This window comes from Impatiens glandulifera, chromosome 4, assembly GCF_907164915.1.
Source record: "Impatiens glandulifera chromosome 4, dImpGla2.1, whole genome shotgun sequence".
In the NCBI taxonomy this organism is placed as follows: domain Eukaryota; kingdom Viridiplantae; phylum Streptophyta; class Magnoliopsida; order Ericales; family Balsaminaceae; genus Impatiens; species Impatiens glandulifera.
In genome coordinates this window covers 55562401-55579794 of record NC_061865.1, presented here as the reverse complement: position 1 = coordinate 55579794, position 17394 = coordinate 55562401, and the positions used below count along the sequence as shown (strand labels likewise).

Here is a 17394-nt window from a genome sequence, read left to right as displayed (position 1 = left end):
CTCTTTAACTATATAGCCTATCAGAAAATAACTGGAATGATAAATCAAATATGTAGGTCTCTGTCATATTAGTTGTATCTACTGAAATTTCTCAACAACTATCCAAAGACTCGAATATTACTCAAATTAATCTCAGTAATTCTCCCAAAAACATTTATTATTTTATAAGAAAATAATTAAATTCAAAATGTTAAAACAGAAACAGAATTTTTTTAATGGAAGAATGTAAGTATTTGTCTAAGCTATTTTTCGGTTGAACTTATTATACCACAATTCAATTAATAGAGTTTTGGAAATATAATTTATTCTTAAAAGAACTTTCCCAAGGAATTATGTATTTGACTTTATTTAATGCAAATTATCATTGAAAAAATAGTTGGAAATTAATGAAAGTTGAAAAATCCGTCAATACACCACTTGTTATTTATATAGTCTTTAAAAAGACTTGGCCAAACAAAAAAAGAAAGAAAAAAAGGGGATTCCATTTCTGGCAAATTAATGGCAACCCATGAAACCCTAACCTCATGGAATACTACTCAAATGCTTCTCTCTTTCAATTATAAAACCAGATGGATTTGGTCGCGTGAAGAAGAACCATGTTCAACTAAAAACTAAGAAAATACCTTGATGAACAACAACAATGGTTTCTACTTCAAGGGCAACCATTTATTCCCTTGTTTATCTCCTCCTCTTCATCTATGCCCCTTTAGGCATACTTGGGAAACAACCCGACTTTGAAACATCTTTTATCGGTTCATGGGTTATAGACAATCCAGATTCAGGTGTGTCGGCAATGCAAATGCAATTGCTTCCTTACAACAAGATAATCATATTCGATCTCACAAACAGTGGTCAATCAAACATCTCATTGCCTGGAAACGAGACCAATTGTCGTCCAATGCCCAAGGGTTCACTCAATGAGGAGATTAAGTACGATTGTTGGGCTCACGCGGTTGAGTACGATGTTGATAATGCCGCCGTTCGACCTCTCAAGGTTATTTATTTACCATGCATGTCAATTTTTTTTATACAAAATATCATTTATTATTTGAAAATGTGTGTGTAGATATTAACCGATTGTTGGTGCTCGTCGGGAGGTATGGCAAGTGACGGAACCCTAATTAGCACAGGCGGTTTTAAGGACGGGGCTAGGGCCATTCGCACAATGTCTCCATGTGAAGATTGTGATTGGCTGGAAAATCAAATGGGACTAGGTAGTCCCAGATGGTTAGTTAATTTAAAGTAACTATACATGTCAGGATTTTTGTACAAATTTTCAATCCACTAATGGAATGGTACATATTTACTTACAAATTTTTTTTGGCATGTATCGTTACTTGTTAATTTGTAATAAATAATATCCAAACTTGTCGAGTGTATAAAATAAAATAAAAATCGCAGGTATGCAACTCAAGAGAAGCTAGAAGATGGATCATTCATCCTTGTAGGAGGTCGAGATCAATTCACATACGAATTCTTCAAAGGAACATTAGAGAACGAAATAAGACAAGTGGAATTTCCTTTCCTTTTACAAACAAAAGACGAATTCGAAGACAATCTCTACCCCTTCACCTATCTCCTCCCCGACGCCAACCTTTTTATCTTCGCCAACGATCGAGGAATCATTCTCAACCCTAAAACCGGTAGAGTTGTTCGCACACTCCCTAATCTCACGGGCTCTCGTAGCTACCCGGGCACGGGCATGTCGGCTCTCCTCCCGTTAAAATTCTCCTCCCCGGAAGCTAAATCCCCCGACTCAGTCGAGGTTCTCATTTGCGGAGGGAACAAGAAAGAAGCCTTCCCGATGGCACAAATCAAAAAGCCACGACCAATATTCCTACCGGCTTTCCAAGACTGTGGTAGGATCAGACTGAGTGACTCGGATCCAAAATGGGAGATTGAGATGATGCCATCAAGGAGAGTAATGGGAGACATGTTGATTCTCCCAAACGCGGAATTGCTATTATTAAACGGCGCTAGTAATGGCTCATCCGGTTGGCGAATGGCCGAGGTACCGAATCTAACTCCCGTGGTTTATTCCCCAAACAAGAGTCCCGGCCAAAGGTTCAAGGAAATGGCTAAAACGACTATCCCTCGCATGTACCATTCCTCGTCAGCGGTACTCCCAGATGGGAAGGTGCTCGTCGCGGGGAGCAATACAAACCCTAACTACGACTTCCGACCTAAAACCAGATACAAAACCGAGCTACGAGCTGAGAAATTCTCACCTCCTTACCTAGATCCAGCCCTAGAGGTGAACCGGCCTCAAATATCCCAGGATCTATCGCAGAGGAATTTAACGTACGGCCATCAATTCTTAGTTGTAGTGACGGTTTTGGACAACGTTAATGTAAACGTCGAGGATTTGATGGTGACGTTATATGCGCCGCCTTTTACGACGCATGGATATTCACATAATCAAAGGATGATTGTTTTGACTCCGGTTAAATTAACGGGTAAAATTTTGAAAATGATAGCGCCTCCAGGCCCGACTATTGCCCCGCCCGGGTATTATTTGCTTCATGTGGTTCATCGCGGTGTACCTAGCAAAGCGATGTGGGTTCAACTTACGAACGATAATGAGTATAAACCGTGTGGATATTTTAAGGTCCAACTACGAAGTCGAATCGGTGGTATGATTCCAAACCCTGTGGGAGTTGTTAATCCTCCCATACCCGATGATATTGGTTCCCCATACCCGATCAATTCTTTAGTGCCTTTTGGTTTGATCTTCTAGTTTTTTTTTTTATTTTAGAGAAATTTCTAATTATTGTAGTGTCTTTCTCATGCTTTTTCTGTGAGTTTAGTTAACAAATGAGGCAAAAGAATGTTAAATATTAACACATGTAATAATGTTCTATTAATGTTTAGCCATTATTTTCCTTAGCTTGAAATCTTTTAATTTACATTTTTTTCTATACCTTCTCTTCCTTTTCCTTTTCTTTTTTACAAAGTTTCAAATCAATCGAATACAAAAAATAAATAAATAAATAAAGTTTTACATTGCAAAATTCTTTGTTAAATCAATTATTAGATAATACATGTGGGTGCAAATATCAAACAAAGTTTCAAAGATATATTTAAAAAAAAAAATCAGAATCCTCAATTTATTTTATTTTATTTTTGAAATAGGAATAATAAAGATCCACAAAGTCTTTATAAAAAGTAATTATGTCCAAAAGAAATTTAGGACATGATCTATATGAAATTATTTTTCTAAACCATGAAAAATAATTAAAACTATTGTAAATATGACAATTTTAAAATAAAAATCTATACAAATTCCAAACACTTCTAATAAGAAAAGCATTGGTTTGACTCTTGATTGCATTTAAATCTATAAGCTTTGGTGGAAAAAGTCTAATACCAACAACATTTAATAAAAATAAATAAATAAATAGTTAAACAAGAAAACAAAAGAGAACCCACCAGGAATGTTCTCTAATACATCATAATTAAATTGAATAACACCTACAAAATAATTAAAGCAAAGACTTCCTCAATGAAAACAACAGATCAGATACAGTTTCTGAAAGAGAGATCACCTATAAACTTTATATTTATTAAATTACAGCCGTCCGGGAAGATCATATATATATATATATATATATATATATCCAGGTTCATAACATTGAGGTGTTTTAACGGATGATTGATGCATGAAAAAATAGTGTATTATAATTAGTCACGGTAGAATTTGTTACGAAGAGGTGATGACGACACTTCACTTCGTTAATTATTTTTATATTGCAAATGAGTGATTATGATTTGGAGAGAGTCTACTTTAGAACATAATTGATATTGAGTAGGTAATGTCTGAGTCAGTCGTTGGTTGCTCAGATGTTTGGATAAAACCGCGAACTAGGTTGGATTGAGTCGATGAGTACTCTTTATCCCAATTATTTTCTGGTGAACTATTTAGCTCGAAAGAAGCTATAGAATTTTAAGTGGTCGCGGTCGACCGATTCATTTATTCCATAACGTTGTTATTAGGACGATATGTTACTGGAAAACCGGTGGAGTCGGTCGGTGAACTCATTAATTTTTAAAAGAGATTATTAAATTTTCTTTAAAAATTGGACGGTGAGGATGTAAATATTATCGGTGGTCAAGTTGACTTGAGAAAATCGAATTCAATTAATCTCAATATCATATGAAAGGATTGAAAATAATTGGTGTAAAAATAGACAAAAATGAGGCAATTGTGAGGATCGGCCATTGAATTATCTTGCTAATTGCTTGCTGTATCTTACGCGTGGTTTATTGCCAAACGTCTAAAAACACTTGAACTAAGATATTGTAGCCAAATTAAGGCAATTTGCACGTCTTGAAATTTAATTAATAGTGTTTGGCACGTTATTTTTCTCAATAAAATAAAAAATTGTGATCCCCAATTCCCACCCACCACCCAAAACAACAAGCACTAAAAGACACAAAATGAAATTTTGATTCCTGTCTTCAAGCTGGATGCCACCACACCTTAAAACAGCCAACAATTCCATTCATTACTTTTAAATACAATTAAGATTAAAAACTAACTTTTTCATTAAAATACTATATTACATCTATAAGCATGCAATTTTATACACTAATTGCAACTTCTTTTCCCCACTTTAATCACCTTGATTAATAGAAATAATGATCAAAATGATAAATGTTATCTTAGCCGTCAATCACATTAAGAATCTTTTAAGTTATAACAAGATTTTACTACGGGCGCTAGTCTTCATTATGGAAAAAACATGATGAAATTTATCATAGTTTCGAAACAATGTAAAACACCACAAATGTTTGAATTTTCCTTTAGGGTTGGGGCCAAGATATAATCCTTATTTTAGATAAAAAAAAAATATTTTGTTAAAAAATCTAATAAACTTAACGACAATCAGAAGTAAATACAAAAATGTCCGAATTTTCCTTCAAGGTAAGGGCCAATAATATTTCATTCTTATTTTAGATAAAAAAAAAAAAAATATTTTGTTTAAAAAATCGTTTAAACCAAATCACAAAATGATGGCCGTGAATTAGTTTCAAGAACCGAGTCAAGATTAATTAACTTCTTTGAAGGTTGTTTAAGAGATTCATTATACATCCAATCGAGTCCATTCCGAATTTTCATCAATGGGTGATCAAGGAGGTATGAAAGAAAAGAACTGATCTTGCGTGTTTTTGTTATCGGACAATCTATATTTGCTTCTAGTTGCCCAATATAAAATCCTAGATCAAAATCATGTATCCCGTTACAACTATGTTAATCGTTCCAATTCAAAATAAATTCTCGAAACTACTTCGATCCTATCCACTTAAATGCAAAATTTCTAACTAAAACTAGCATCAATCATTGTCACATTTCACTTTCACCCTTTTTTTCCTATATAATATACAAATATAATAAAAGTAAAAATATTACTTAAAATTGAATGTCACATTATACATGGTTGGCAAATGCTGACCTTAAAATACATTTGAAAATTCTCATCATTCCTAAAAAAAACTAATAAAAAAAGTCATAAATTATTATTTAATGAAGTTGTTGATCTTTCTTGGTCTCTATATAAACCTAAGTCAAGAACAACCCATTTCAATCCCACCATCTATCTATCTATCTATCAAGAAGAGAGAAAAATGGCAAGGCCTCAAGCTTCTATATTCATGGCTAATTTACTCATAACAATTGCAATCGCATTACTATTTTCAGGCAAAGTAATTGAAGCCAACTTTGCCTCAGACATGTATATCACTTGGGGTGCTCAACAATCCACCATGACAAACAATGGCAACAATCTTCAACTCGTCCTCACAAATTATTCGGGCGCTGGTGTTAGAACATATAAATCTTACCTCTATGGATCTTTTCAAGTACTTCTTAAATTGATTCCCGGAAATTCAGCTGGAACCGTCACGACATATTATGTAAGTAATTAATTAAAATTATATGATAATAACAATAATTTATCTATATATATCGATTTGATTGATTGATTGCTCGTGTGCAGTTGTCTTCGACCGGCGATTTTCATGACGAGATAGATTTCGAGTTCTTGGGAAATGTATCGGGTCAACCTTACACTATCCACACAAATATATTTACTCAAGGAATTGGAAACCGGGAACAACAATTCAAACCATGGTTCGACCCAACTGCTGATTTCCATAACTACACCATCCATTGGAATCCTAGTGAAGTTGTGTAAGTGAAATTAATGTATATGGTTAATCTAATCTATTATGATCATGTTCTTAGCAATAAAAATAAAAAAAAATGACAAAAACTAAAAAATCAAGCTCTAATTCTTTTAGTACTATTTCTTAGCAACATATTTAATACTTTCCAAATTAACAAAAGGAAAGCTATAAATACCCAATTCATTAAAATTGAAACCTATTAGAGTTATAAATAATTAATCTAACAATAAATTTTGATGATTTTTTTAGGTGGTTTGTGGATAGCATTCCGATTCGAGTGTTTAGGAACTACGAGAGTCACAAAATTGGATTTCCTAGCTACCAAGGGATGTGGGTATACTCTACATTGTGGAATGCGGACGATTGGGCAACTCAGGGTGGTCGAGTGAAAACCGATTGGACTCAGGCTCCATTCATAGCCAGCTACACCGCGTTCAATGCACCCGCATGTGTGTGGCTAGGTGCAATCAGTGTTTGGGAATGTTCAGCTGTAACGCCTGCAAATTGGTGGACATCACCATCTTATAGCCAATTGAGCTATTCACAATATGGTCAGATGCAATGGGTGAGGAATAATTTCATGATTTATGACTATTGTAAGGATTTCACTCGGTTCAATAACCTAATGCCTGCTGAGTGTTCTCTGCCTCAATACTAGGTGATTTTGGCTTCAAAATTCCTAAGTTTTTATGTTAATTAAATGATTCAATATTTTCTTTAAAATATAATAAGTTCATCTTCTATGTGTAAGTCATGAAAAATCATTGTGTTATTATTATTTTTGTATATGTAAGTTGATGTGATTGAGTTTGAGTGTATTATATCCTATGCATTTATTCAATACATTATTATATTCTTTTGTATGAAGTTCATTGCATCAAATAATTTGATATATCTATCTATTTCCTTATTTTTGTTTGTAGATTTAATTAGAAAATATGAATTTAATAATATTAAATAAATTATTTTTTTGCTATTATTAAAGTGTGTTGATTAAAATTAAAATCTTACTCTCAAATTTATTGGTGGCTTAGAATTGTAATTTAAACAATAATTAAAATTTAATTGGTCATTTCAAAACACAATCATTCTTTTATTAGTCATTTCAATTATTTAATCACACTTTTATATATTTAAATATCTAAATTATCCGTTATTTAATTATATAAAATTAATTTATTTTTAAAAAATAAAGAATATTTTTGACTTTTAACACTTAAAAACTGATTTTCTAAAAATTTAATAAAACATAATTTTTTAAGGAAAAAAATTAAGAAAAACTCTAATAGCTCTCTCTATAGAATGAATTAAAGTTTTTAATAAAAAAAATGGACCACTAAAATTAAAAAGTAATGTATTAAGTATTTTATAATTTATTTTAATAATTATTTTTATTTGTAATGGGTAGATAATTTTTTTTGTCAAATTTAAAATCGAATGCAATATATAATTTAAGGGTGTTTATGTATTTTATTTTATTTTAATATAATATAATATATTTTATTTTATATAATGTATTTTATTTTAATGTATAATATTGAAATTATTTTTTATTTTATTTTAATAATTTCATTTTAATTTTATGCATATATTTAAATAAAAGATATAATATTTAAATTTATTTAAATTTATAAAATTAATTATAAAAAGAATGAGAAAAAAGATATTTAGTCAGGGAAGAGAATTATAAAGAAATGAGTGTTCTAAAAAATTAAACAAAAATGTAACAAGAAAATATCAAGGTTTTAAAATACGCGGTCGGACCGCCGGTCCAACCGGTCCGACCGTGAAACGGGTGATTAACCGTACCGGTTGTTGGCTTCAATACGTGAACCTTACGAACCGGTTAAAATCCGGTTGAACCAGACGATTTGAACGGAAAAATGATCCCGAAATTTCCGGTTGGAAAGGTTTTCTCTCTCTAAACACCAAAATTTCAATATGATCTCCTTTTATCAGATCTGTTCAAGATTGATCTCCTTCTTCCGTGTTCTCCTTTCGTTGATTAGATCTGTTCAGCTAAGAAGTCAAATAAAAAACATGGAGAATGAGCCTTCCTTTACCTTCGCTGGAAGAAGATAGAAGAAGATAAGATGATACTTAGAGAAGATGATATTTCTTAGAGGAGAGAGAAGACAATACTTTTGGAGAAATGATATTTGGAGAGAGAAAATAAATTTAAGATTAAAAATTAATCATAATTAGGTTAAAAATTAATCATGGTTAAATTAAAAATAAAGGTATATGATTTTGTTTATTTATTACTTTTAAATAATCATTTTTATTTATTTATTTATTGGTTTCATCCTACAAAAATTAAACCGGTCCAACCAGTGGTCCAACCGGTTGAACCGGTCGGACCGAAGTTCGCCCAAAAAACCGGGTTGATGAACGGAACGGTTTTCAAAACCTTGGAAAATATCAACCTAAGATTGCTTGATTTGTAATTATATTTAATTCATATTTCACACAAATCAAGTAAAAAGGGTTTGTTCAATATAGTTCTATTTCCATAATTATAAAAAGTTCATTTTATCTAGATTCTTATCACATTAATATTTTTGGAAAACAATTATTTGTAATTGATTTTATTTATATATATATTAATTAAATTTAGTTAATTTGATAAATTTGGATAGCTTAAAAAAAATATTATTCTTATTCTTATTTATAATTTTAAAGATTTGAAAATTTTACTTAAATTTTTATATTTTATGAAATTACAATATAGTCCTTGATTGAGCATTTGTTTCAATCAATCAAAAAAACCAGCTCAGTTCCAATCGAAGACATTATTATTTTTTTTTTCTTGAAAACCCTAGTTTTGCTCCATTAGAGAGAAATATATTCAAGTCGGCAGATCTGATCAGTTCGAATGGAGAGAATCATCGGAGGTAAATACAAGCTCGGTCGGAAGATCGGTAGCGGTTCTTTCGGAGAAATCTATCTAGGTTTGGCAGCCTTTCTCTTCGCACTTCTCAACTGTAGCTATATTTGTTTGTTTTTCCAACTTATTCTTGGATTTGTGTCGTGTCGTTGTTTCTGCAGCTACTCATGTTGATTCGTTTGAGATCGTCGCAGTGAAGATCGTGAGTCTTCATCAGCTCCTTTTGAAGTGTTTTGCTGAAGCATGAATTTCGAAAATGATTTGATTTTGTGGTGATTTTTTATGTTTTTTTTATTACATGAACTTAGAACAGCTGTATCTATTTTCTTGGGAGTTTATTACAATTAGGTTTCAATGATTAGTTAAGTCATGAATTATTACAATTCAATTGTATTTATGTTGTAAGAGTTTCAGAGATGCTATTGTTTTCATGATATGAAATTGAAAGAAGTAATAATTCTCTTTGTTTATCTGGTTGCAGGAAAACAGTAAGACAAGACATCCTCAACTGTTTTACGAGGCCAAGTTGTACAAAGTTTTGCAAGGAGGAAGTATGCATCATTAAAACTGAAGCAAATGATTTGACATATAGTTTTCGGGTTTCTTCTAATTAGCTCTTGATTTGATTTTAGGTGGCGTTGCTAGTATTAGATGGTCTGGAGTTGATGGGGAAGATAATACACTTGTGTTGGATCTATTGGGTCCAAGTCTTGAAGATCTATTTGTCTACTGTGGAAGGAAGTTCTCTCCTAAGACAGTCATGATGCTAGCTGATCAGATGGTGGGTATTTTTAGTTCATCACGGACATGGTTCATGAGTTGTCAATAAATTTTTTAAAACAAATTAATTTTAGGTGTATTGTTCCCAATTTTTCGGAAACCTTTACTTCACAGCTCCTTACGTAGGAAAGACAAATTGCAATTGCCATACCTAATCATGATGATAAGGCACAATATTGGCCGAATTAGTGTATTTGGGTGCATTTTAATATTTCAGCACCATCTCAAAGACCCTCTGCAATCTGTTTATTTGTTGCTAGAACTTTTATTGCCTATGCCTTTTCTTTCTTTCTGTCCCATTACTTGTTCTGGCATTTAAGTGGACTAATCACATGTTTTGTGGCCTTATTTTAGATTACAAGAATAGAGTATGTACATTCCAAAGGATTTCTGCATAGAGACATTAAACCTGATAACTTCCTCATGGGCCTTAGTCGCAAAGCAAATCAGGTAATTTCTTCCCGTCTTGAGTCATAGTCAATATATGATATTTTTCTTTTTCTATTGTAAGTTGGCATATAGATGTAGTTGCATTTAATTGTTTATAGGGCTTACCTCACTGTTTATGTTTAGGTGTATATTATTGACTTTGGACTTGCAAAAAGATATCGGGACCAAGGAACCAACCGTCATATTCCTTACAGGTATGTTATGTCAATTTTGTCCATTCTCTTATGTGTGTTGTGTTAATTTCCTACCTTTCACCATCTGATCTAATTTTCAGTTGGAATTGTCAAGGCCCTTATATTTGAGATTATTTACCTTGACTAAGCATCTAACATCCTTGTTACATAACATGCTTACCACATTTTGGTTTTCATTGATGAGTCCTTGCTTGCTTTTAAATTAGTTATCTTCTAAGACTATGTTAATTTGCTTTCACAAGTTGAAGACCTTGTCCGTAAATTAATTCATGTAGCATAAAGTTCTCTTTGAAGGAATGGTGTTATTTTCGCTCTCATAACTTATGCCCATAAATTCATGCAGGGAGAATAAAAACTTGACAGGCACTGCACGTTATGCAAGCTGTAATACTCATCTTGGAATTGGTGAGATTAATGATTCTCTTTCTTACTCCTTTGGTTAAAAAGCTGGTACTTGACTTCTGTTATGTTGTACTTTGTTGCAGAACAAAGTCGTAGAGATGATCTAGAGTCGCTTGGATATGTACTTCTATATTTCTTGAGAGGAAGGTAAGAAGCTAGCTTTTGTCATGATTTTTCTTCAACCTTATTTATCAAAGGACCTTGTCCTTTCTTCCTCTTGTCCCCGAGCTTTTAAGGCCTTGTTTGATGAAGGATTCATCCAAATATCCCCTGTCCCATCATCATTCAAATCAGCAACACAATACTAAAATGTCTATACTTTATGTTTTATAACATTTGAAAATGTTAAATTCAAAAATATTTAGTCATTTAACCCAAATAACTACCAAGTAATTCATTTTTTTCATCCGAGCTCTTGAATAATATGTCGGTGAATGTGCTTTGCATTTATTTCTACTTGCACATACTTCAGTTCTGATGTTAAATTTCTATCACCCATTGTTTTGACACATAACTTACAAAAACTATGTTCGTAGCCTTCCGTGGCAAGGTTTAAAAGCTGCAACAAAGAAGCAAAAGTATGACAAAATATGTGAGAAGAAATTGGCGACCCCTATTGAGGTATATTGACAATCTTCTCTCTGGTGAGCATGGGCCAGTCTTGTGTATTTTGTTATTTTCCTTACCTTACAATTTCAATTAAAGCCATCCAGACTCTTGTATAATATTAGGTTTTATGCAAGTCATATCCGGTGGAGTTTGCTTCGTACATGCATTACTGCCATTCGTTGAATTTTGATCAGAGACCTGATTATGGATTCTTGAAGCGATTATTCCGTGAGTTGTTCAGTCGCGAAGGTATTGCTTGTGTGCTTATTGAATTCTTAGACATCTAATAAGTTTCTTCACATGTCATATAAAAACAGTGTTATTGCTTATGCAGGATATGAGTTTGATTTCGTATTTGATTGGACCATCTTAAAATACCAGCAGTCACAAAAGAGCAAACCTCAGCCACCCGTCAGTTTCCTATCAGCTCTCTTTTTGTTGTAGACTGAATATTTGGAATTTATGCTATCATTTACATTTAATTACGTTTATTGATTTCCTGACAATTTGTGATATACAAATACTGGCAGCCACTTCCTGCTGAGGGCAACAGTGGAGCAACTGTAACTGATGTCGATAAGCATCAAGGTCAGATCTCAAGTTTGGATTTTCCCTTAGTAACGTGATGAAATATCTGTGAAGAAGTACTGAATAACTGCTCAAACTGGATAGTCGGATATGGCCATGGTGCACTAATATTATATTATCTTTCGTTTAATAATAGGCAATCATGCATCATATTCCATGGGGATTTCAGATCAGACGAAGCTAGGGAATGGTGCTGGTCAAGCCATCCGCATGCAATTTAAGCCACCTACAACAGGAAATTCGAACTTTGACAATCCCTTGAAGAGAAATGTTAGTATTTTTTTTTTCCTTATATATTTTTATGGTTATTATCTAAGATCTCTTATGTTTATTTCTTTGTTTGTTTGTTTGTTTATAGATATTGAGCAATTCAGACTTGCCATCAACATCATATTCTCCTCCTGTAGTCTCTAAACAGAAAGCCTCAAGACCTGCTGAAAACAACACCAGTTCTTCTCATGCTACTAATGGTGATAATACTCGTCCTTCAAGCAGCTGGATTCCATCTCTCCACCGAATTTCTTCTGCAAAATGATGAGTGGTAAGAACTCGTTTTCTTCTGGAAATTAGTTAAAATCTGCCGATCCGAGTTTATAATCATGATGTGTATTGGTGCCAGCTTCAGATGAAAAGAAATCTGATATCAGCGATAGTGATAGTAGGTGGCTGGCGGAGGAAACCGTGACTGCTTTTGCTCTCACTCAACTCAGTATGTATGTCAGCAAGGTGACTAAAAAATTATAATTGCTGAGCCTGGTTCCAGTGCTGTAAATAGATGATGTCAAAAACTATTATTTTTGCCTGGGCTCTCTTAATCATATCAATGTAATGGAGAATCAGTCTTTTTTGTTTTGATTTCATGACTGAACAAGAATGAACACAGATGCAGTGTTATTTTGTTTTTGTTCTTTTCAATTAAGATTTTTTTTAATGGTGTGATTGTTTATTTTTCACATTGTAATATATTTGGATTTGATTATTTATGTATGGAGGGAAAGAATTGAATTAATATTGGAGAACCAGTTATGAGTTGTTTTCTGTGTCACTAGGTTAAGGAAAAGCCCAACTGCCAGTGAAGGAACTTGGTATATCATCATCTCACTCTGCAGCCAGTCATCCAGGTAAGATATAAATTTCCATAGCCTTATTATTACCGCTGCTGCGCTGTTTCGGGTTTCAAAATGAGAATTCTGTACACACCATTATTCTTATTGTCGTTATGTTCAGGTCTTGTGTCTTTGTTCACAACAAGAATAGAGACTGAAAGGCGCATCCGACAACATCTTACCAAATTAAATGCAATGGCTTGCCGGTTTATGCATATAGATTCTCGAGAAAAAATGGTAAGTAGTTTGTAGGTGTCTTTAAGATGAGTTGATGGTAAGTAAGTGGTTGGCTTTTTGATCTGGACTCTTCTTAGTGAAATCAATATGTTGATGATATTGGAATTCTTTCCAGTTGACCAGAGCAAGAATTGTGGCATTCACGAAAAAGTTTGGTAATGTTCTATTTACTTTCTCTCCTTCATTATGTCACACTTAATCATTCCCCAAGAGTAGAGAGAAGCATTTATTAAATATAAATTAAATTGTGATTGTTTCTTAGTCTCAAATCTCAATTGCTTTAGTGGTTTGGATGTAAAAGAATGATAATTTAACTAGTAACTTTATTGTTTTTTACTTTTTACTCGATGTAAAAAAGATATTGAAAGTTTGGGAGTTTGGTTACAAGGTTGGAATATATTAACTGCCTGAAAAATTATCTTTTATGGGAGAGCACATGAAAATTTAATTAATATAAAAAAAAATGGATGGATGCCAATTATTTAAGGTTAAACAAAGCTATCTACAAAATTATGTAATTTTCATACAAAGTTTGAAAACTAATGTCTTGCGCAATCATTCCAATTCCTTGAGAAAGTCGATGTTATCAACGAAAACCTGTGGTGAAAATATGAAACATTGTCTTATTATTAGAACAGAATTCAAAACATGAATTTATATAAAAAGATAACACAATTTGATTTCTTAAGTTCTTAATTGGAAACAAACATTTGAACTACTTTAGAAAAAAATATATTTAATGGATCTTACCATCAATTTTGGATTCAAAAGAAACTATAACTAAGTTTTGTTTATAAATATTAATTCTTAGAAGACTAGATCGACACTTAAATAAGACATTTTACTAAAACTTTTTTTGTTTAAATCTTATCAAATCCAAATTCATATATATTCTTATAACACATGTCTCCATTTTTTTTAAAAAGATTGTTTTTTTGATAGATATTGGTACCATTTAAAACATTTTGTTTGTTTATTTATGTGTCTAGATCCAGATCTAGATACAAATTATTTATGTATCTGGATGAAGAGACACAAATAATGTTATTATTTAAGTGAAAAAGAAGTAAAGAATACCGTTTTCCATCCATCTGGATCCAAACAGGCTGTGATCTTTGTGTTGATTCCAGGTAAAGGACCAGGTTCTCGCGTAATCTTCCCACCACCATGTCGTTTAATCACTTCAGCCGTTTTGTAAACATCGTCTGTTCCTATTGCTATCTGAAAACATAACAATTGAAAATTCACCAATCCAACATCTTCTGTTTCCATATTTCTAATCATAAAAAAATGATATAGATACTAAATAAGCGCCTTTCCTACCTGAGCATAAGCATTTCCTCTTTCGTATTCCTTCACATCATAGTTATATGTCAACTCAATAACCGCATTTTTATCCTCAGGACCATATCCCATCATTGCAATCGTATACTAACAAAACACAAACTAACCATCATAATCATCACAACTCCTTTCGAATTTCAGATCAAGAAGACAACCTTTCTTACCTTGTATTCTGGGTTATCTTTTTTCCGCAATAGCTCCATACCAAAAGCCTAAAACCCCAATTCAAATTCCTCTACTGTCAGATATTTCATACAAATTTAGATAATTTACTTCAAACTATATATATCTCACCTTCTTGTAAAACTCTATAGAACGATCAAGATCACCCACTCGTAACATAACTTGGCATAAGGGCTCAGGTGTTGAACTCCTTTCTAGAAGCTCAAATTTATAACCATCAGGATCTTCTATAAACGCAATTACAGTTTTGCCACCTTTCACAGGACTAGGTTCTCTAGTCACTTTTCCGCCTTTCGCCTTTATGAGCTCCACAGTTTTCACAACCTAACCAAATCCAAAACTACAACATGAGGTTCTTAAATGCACATCGAAGATCAAAAGTAAAATGGGGTTCTTAATTCTTAAATCAAACATACATCTTCAACTGCAATACCAAAATGTCCAAAACCAGTTCCAATATCATAGCTATCAACTCCATAATCTGTAAGTCAGATATGAATTTAGCGATTAGCCGAATAACACAGCAATAGATTGTCTATAAGCTTGTTGATTAACTTACTGTATGTGAGTTCTATAACGAAGTGAGAATCTTCTGGACCGTATCCTAGGAAAGCATTTGTGTATCTCTCCTCAGGTATGTCGCGTTTTCTCAATAACTTCATTCCCAAACATTCAGTGTAGAATCTATGTGTTCATTTTCATATGCATTTTGAGAATAACATATATAAAGTGTGATAAAATGATATGTAAATTGAAGAGAAAAACTTACTTAATAGTTCTGTCCATATCTCCAACACGATAAACAACATGAAGCATTCTTTTCTTGTCCTGTTTAATCCAGTCTAACTCGTCTTTTTTATTACTAGAACTATCTGTTTGTGCAACATCTCCTGATGCGCGAGTTTTCAGACTCATTCTATCAACTATCAACAACTTAGAAGCCTTTTGGTTTAATACATGTGATTGCGAACATACTGTATGAAAATAATCAGGATTAGTAATTTAAAAACATCAATTCGTGTCAGGATATGATTTTCCATTCTGATACTTGTAGAAATAACAATGAAATCAGCTAAATGCATCAAATTAATCAGAAATCCAACAACTGAGGCGAATTCTAAATCAGCAAAGAGAATTGAATCGGACATATATATCACCTCTTCCGCGATGAGAAAAGCTAATCAAACGTGAGGCGTTGGAAGAGGAACTAGGAACGACGACACGTGAAGGAAACCTGAAAGTTGAGAGAAAAGGACGAATGGATGACGCCATAGCAGCAGCGATTGATCCGAGCTTATCCTTTCGTATTAGAATTCTCTCTTAGCAGCGAAAGAAGGAGAAGATTAACCGAGCTTCTTCTTCAGTTGTCTCCCTTCTCCATCATGATATACGGTAATAGAGAGAGATAAACAGAATCTGTTCTTGAAGTGAAGAAGAAAGCTAAGAGATTGATCTGAAGATGCCTAAAAACAGATCTCATACTTAATGGGCTAGGCCTTTTCAAACTATATTACATTTTCAGGTCCATTTATCAATTGGGTTAAGTAAAGTAAGACATTTTCTTCTCAAACAACTTTTTTCATTTATTTTTTTATTTTTTTATATAATTGTATTTATAATGTAAAAATTGCTATTTAATCTCTAAACTTAAAAAGTAAGTAAAACCTGAATTGTTTGTCATTATCGACCTCATAACCTTACTAAGGGGCATTTTACCCGACCACGTGGTCAACCTCCTCCCGAGGCTTTAGGAAGGTCTTTAAATTTTGTATGGAACTTAAGTTCAAAAATTTTTTTTTAAACATTTTTTTTTTCAATAAAATACAAGCATCACTAAAAACACATATAGTTAATTCAAATATGCATTTATATATACTACCATCATACTATCCCTTCAAACACATATAATTCATTCAAATTTGTCCTCACATATATCACTATTACAATATCTCTTCAAACATATATAATTCATTCAAATTTTTCCTCACATATATCACCATCACAATATCTCTTCAGACACATATAATTCATTCAAAATTTGCACTCATATATACCATCATCGCTAGGGGTGTCAAAAATGAACTCGACCCGCCAATCCGACACGAGTCGACTCAAAGAATATTGGGTTAGGGTTGGGGGTTTTCGGGTTTGAATCATTTCGGGTCAGACCCAAAATATAACCTGAAAAAGAAAATTGGGTTGGGTTGGGTTGGGTTCGGGTCAACCCGGGTTGACCTGAATTAAAAAATCAGGTCACTCATCAACCCGAACCGACCCACCTAATATATTAATAAAAAAAATAACTTGCCTACCTTACAAAAAAAACCCTAACCCTAATATATTTTTAGAAGATTTTAGAGTTTATTTTTTTTTAATTTTATATCATATTTCAAGGTTGGGCTCATACAAAAAGGTGTACAAGGATGAA

The 17394-nt window shown here is 32.8% G+C and overlaps 4 protein-coding genes across 7 annotated transcripts; 3 read left to right on the top strand and 1 right to left on the bottom strand.

Annotated features, from left to right (window-relative positions):
* Nucleotides 1-640: 640 nt before the first annotated feature.
* Nucleotides 641-2737, top strand: LOC124935450 (putative aldehyde oxidase Art an 7). The gene is made up of 3 exons (XM_047475882.1): nucleotides 641-994; nucleotides 1067-1227; nucleotides 1396-2737. The coding sequence occupies exons 1-3, from the start codon at nucleotides 641-643 to the stop codon at nucleotides 2735-2737; spliced, it is 1857 nt and encodes a 618-aa protein (XP_047331838.1).
* Nucleotides 2738-5598: 2861 nt separating this feature from the next.
* On the top strand, nucleotides 5599-6844 carry LOC124933543 (probable xyloglucan endotransglucosylase/hydrolase protein 26). Its single transcript, XM_047473957.1, has 3 exons — nucleotides 5599-5913; nucleotides 5997-6190; nucleotides 6436-6844. Exons 1-3 carry the CDS (start codon nucleotides 5626-5628, stop codon nucleotides 6842-6844), a joined length of 891 nt encoding a protein of 296 aa, XP_047329913.1. The 5' UTR covers nucleotides 5599-5625.
* A 2125-nt stretch (nucleotides 6845-8969) lies between these two features.
* Nucleotides 8970-13651, top strand: LOC124933541 (casein kinase 1-like protein 3). Of its 4 annotated transcripts, none has more exons than XR_007098994.1 (17): nucleotides 8970-9137; nucleotides 9235-9275; nucleotides 9555-9624; nucleotides 9706-9854; nucleotides 10208-10303; nucleotides 10427-10497; nucleotides 10841-10902; nucleotides 10983-11046; nucleotides 11436-11520; nucleotides 11631-11757; nucleotides 11843-11919; nucleotides 12039-12096; nucleotides 12233-12366; nucleotides 12455-12637; nucleotides 12722-12822; nucleotides 13146-13217; nucleotides 13324-13651. XR_007098994.1 is itself a non-coding variant. In XM_047473955.1 (15 exons), exons 1-14 carry the CDS (start codon nucleotides 9062-9064, stop codon nucleotides 12629-12631), a joined length of 1287 nt encoding a protein of 428 aa, XP_047329911.1. In that variant the 5' UTR covers nucleotides 8970-9061; the 3' UTR covers nucleotides 12632-12637; nucleotides 12722-13040. The 4 variants fall into 4 exon arrangements, 2 of the variants coding, with proteins under 2 accessions (XP_047329911.1, XP_047329910.1); XR_007098993.1 differs by having other exon boundaries at nucleotides 12716-12822; nucleotides 13324-13650; XM_047473955.1 differs by lacking the exons at nucleotides 13146-13217; nucleotides 13324-13651 and having other exon boundaries at nucleotides 12722-13040.
* Nucleotides 13652-13874: 223 nt separating this feature from the next.
* On the bottom strand, nucleotides 13875-16401 carry LOC124933542 (lactoylglutathione lyase GLX1-like). Its single transcript, XM_047473956.1, has 9 exons — nucleotides 16124-16401; nucleotides 15736-15940; nucleotides 15526-15650; nucleotides 15383-15447; nucleotides 15078-15290; nucleotides 14948-14995; nucleotides 14763-14870; nucleotides 14517-14660; nucleotides 13875-14036 (listed from the first exon to the last, which is right to left on the bottom strand). Exons 1-9 carry the CDS (start codon nucleotides 16236-16238, stop codon nucleotides 13995-13997), a joined length of 1065 nt encoding a protein of 354 aa, XP_047329912.1. The 5' UTR covers nucleotides 16239-16401; the 3' UTR covers nucleotides 13875-13994.
* Nucleotides 16402-17394: the final 993 nt, after the last annotated feature.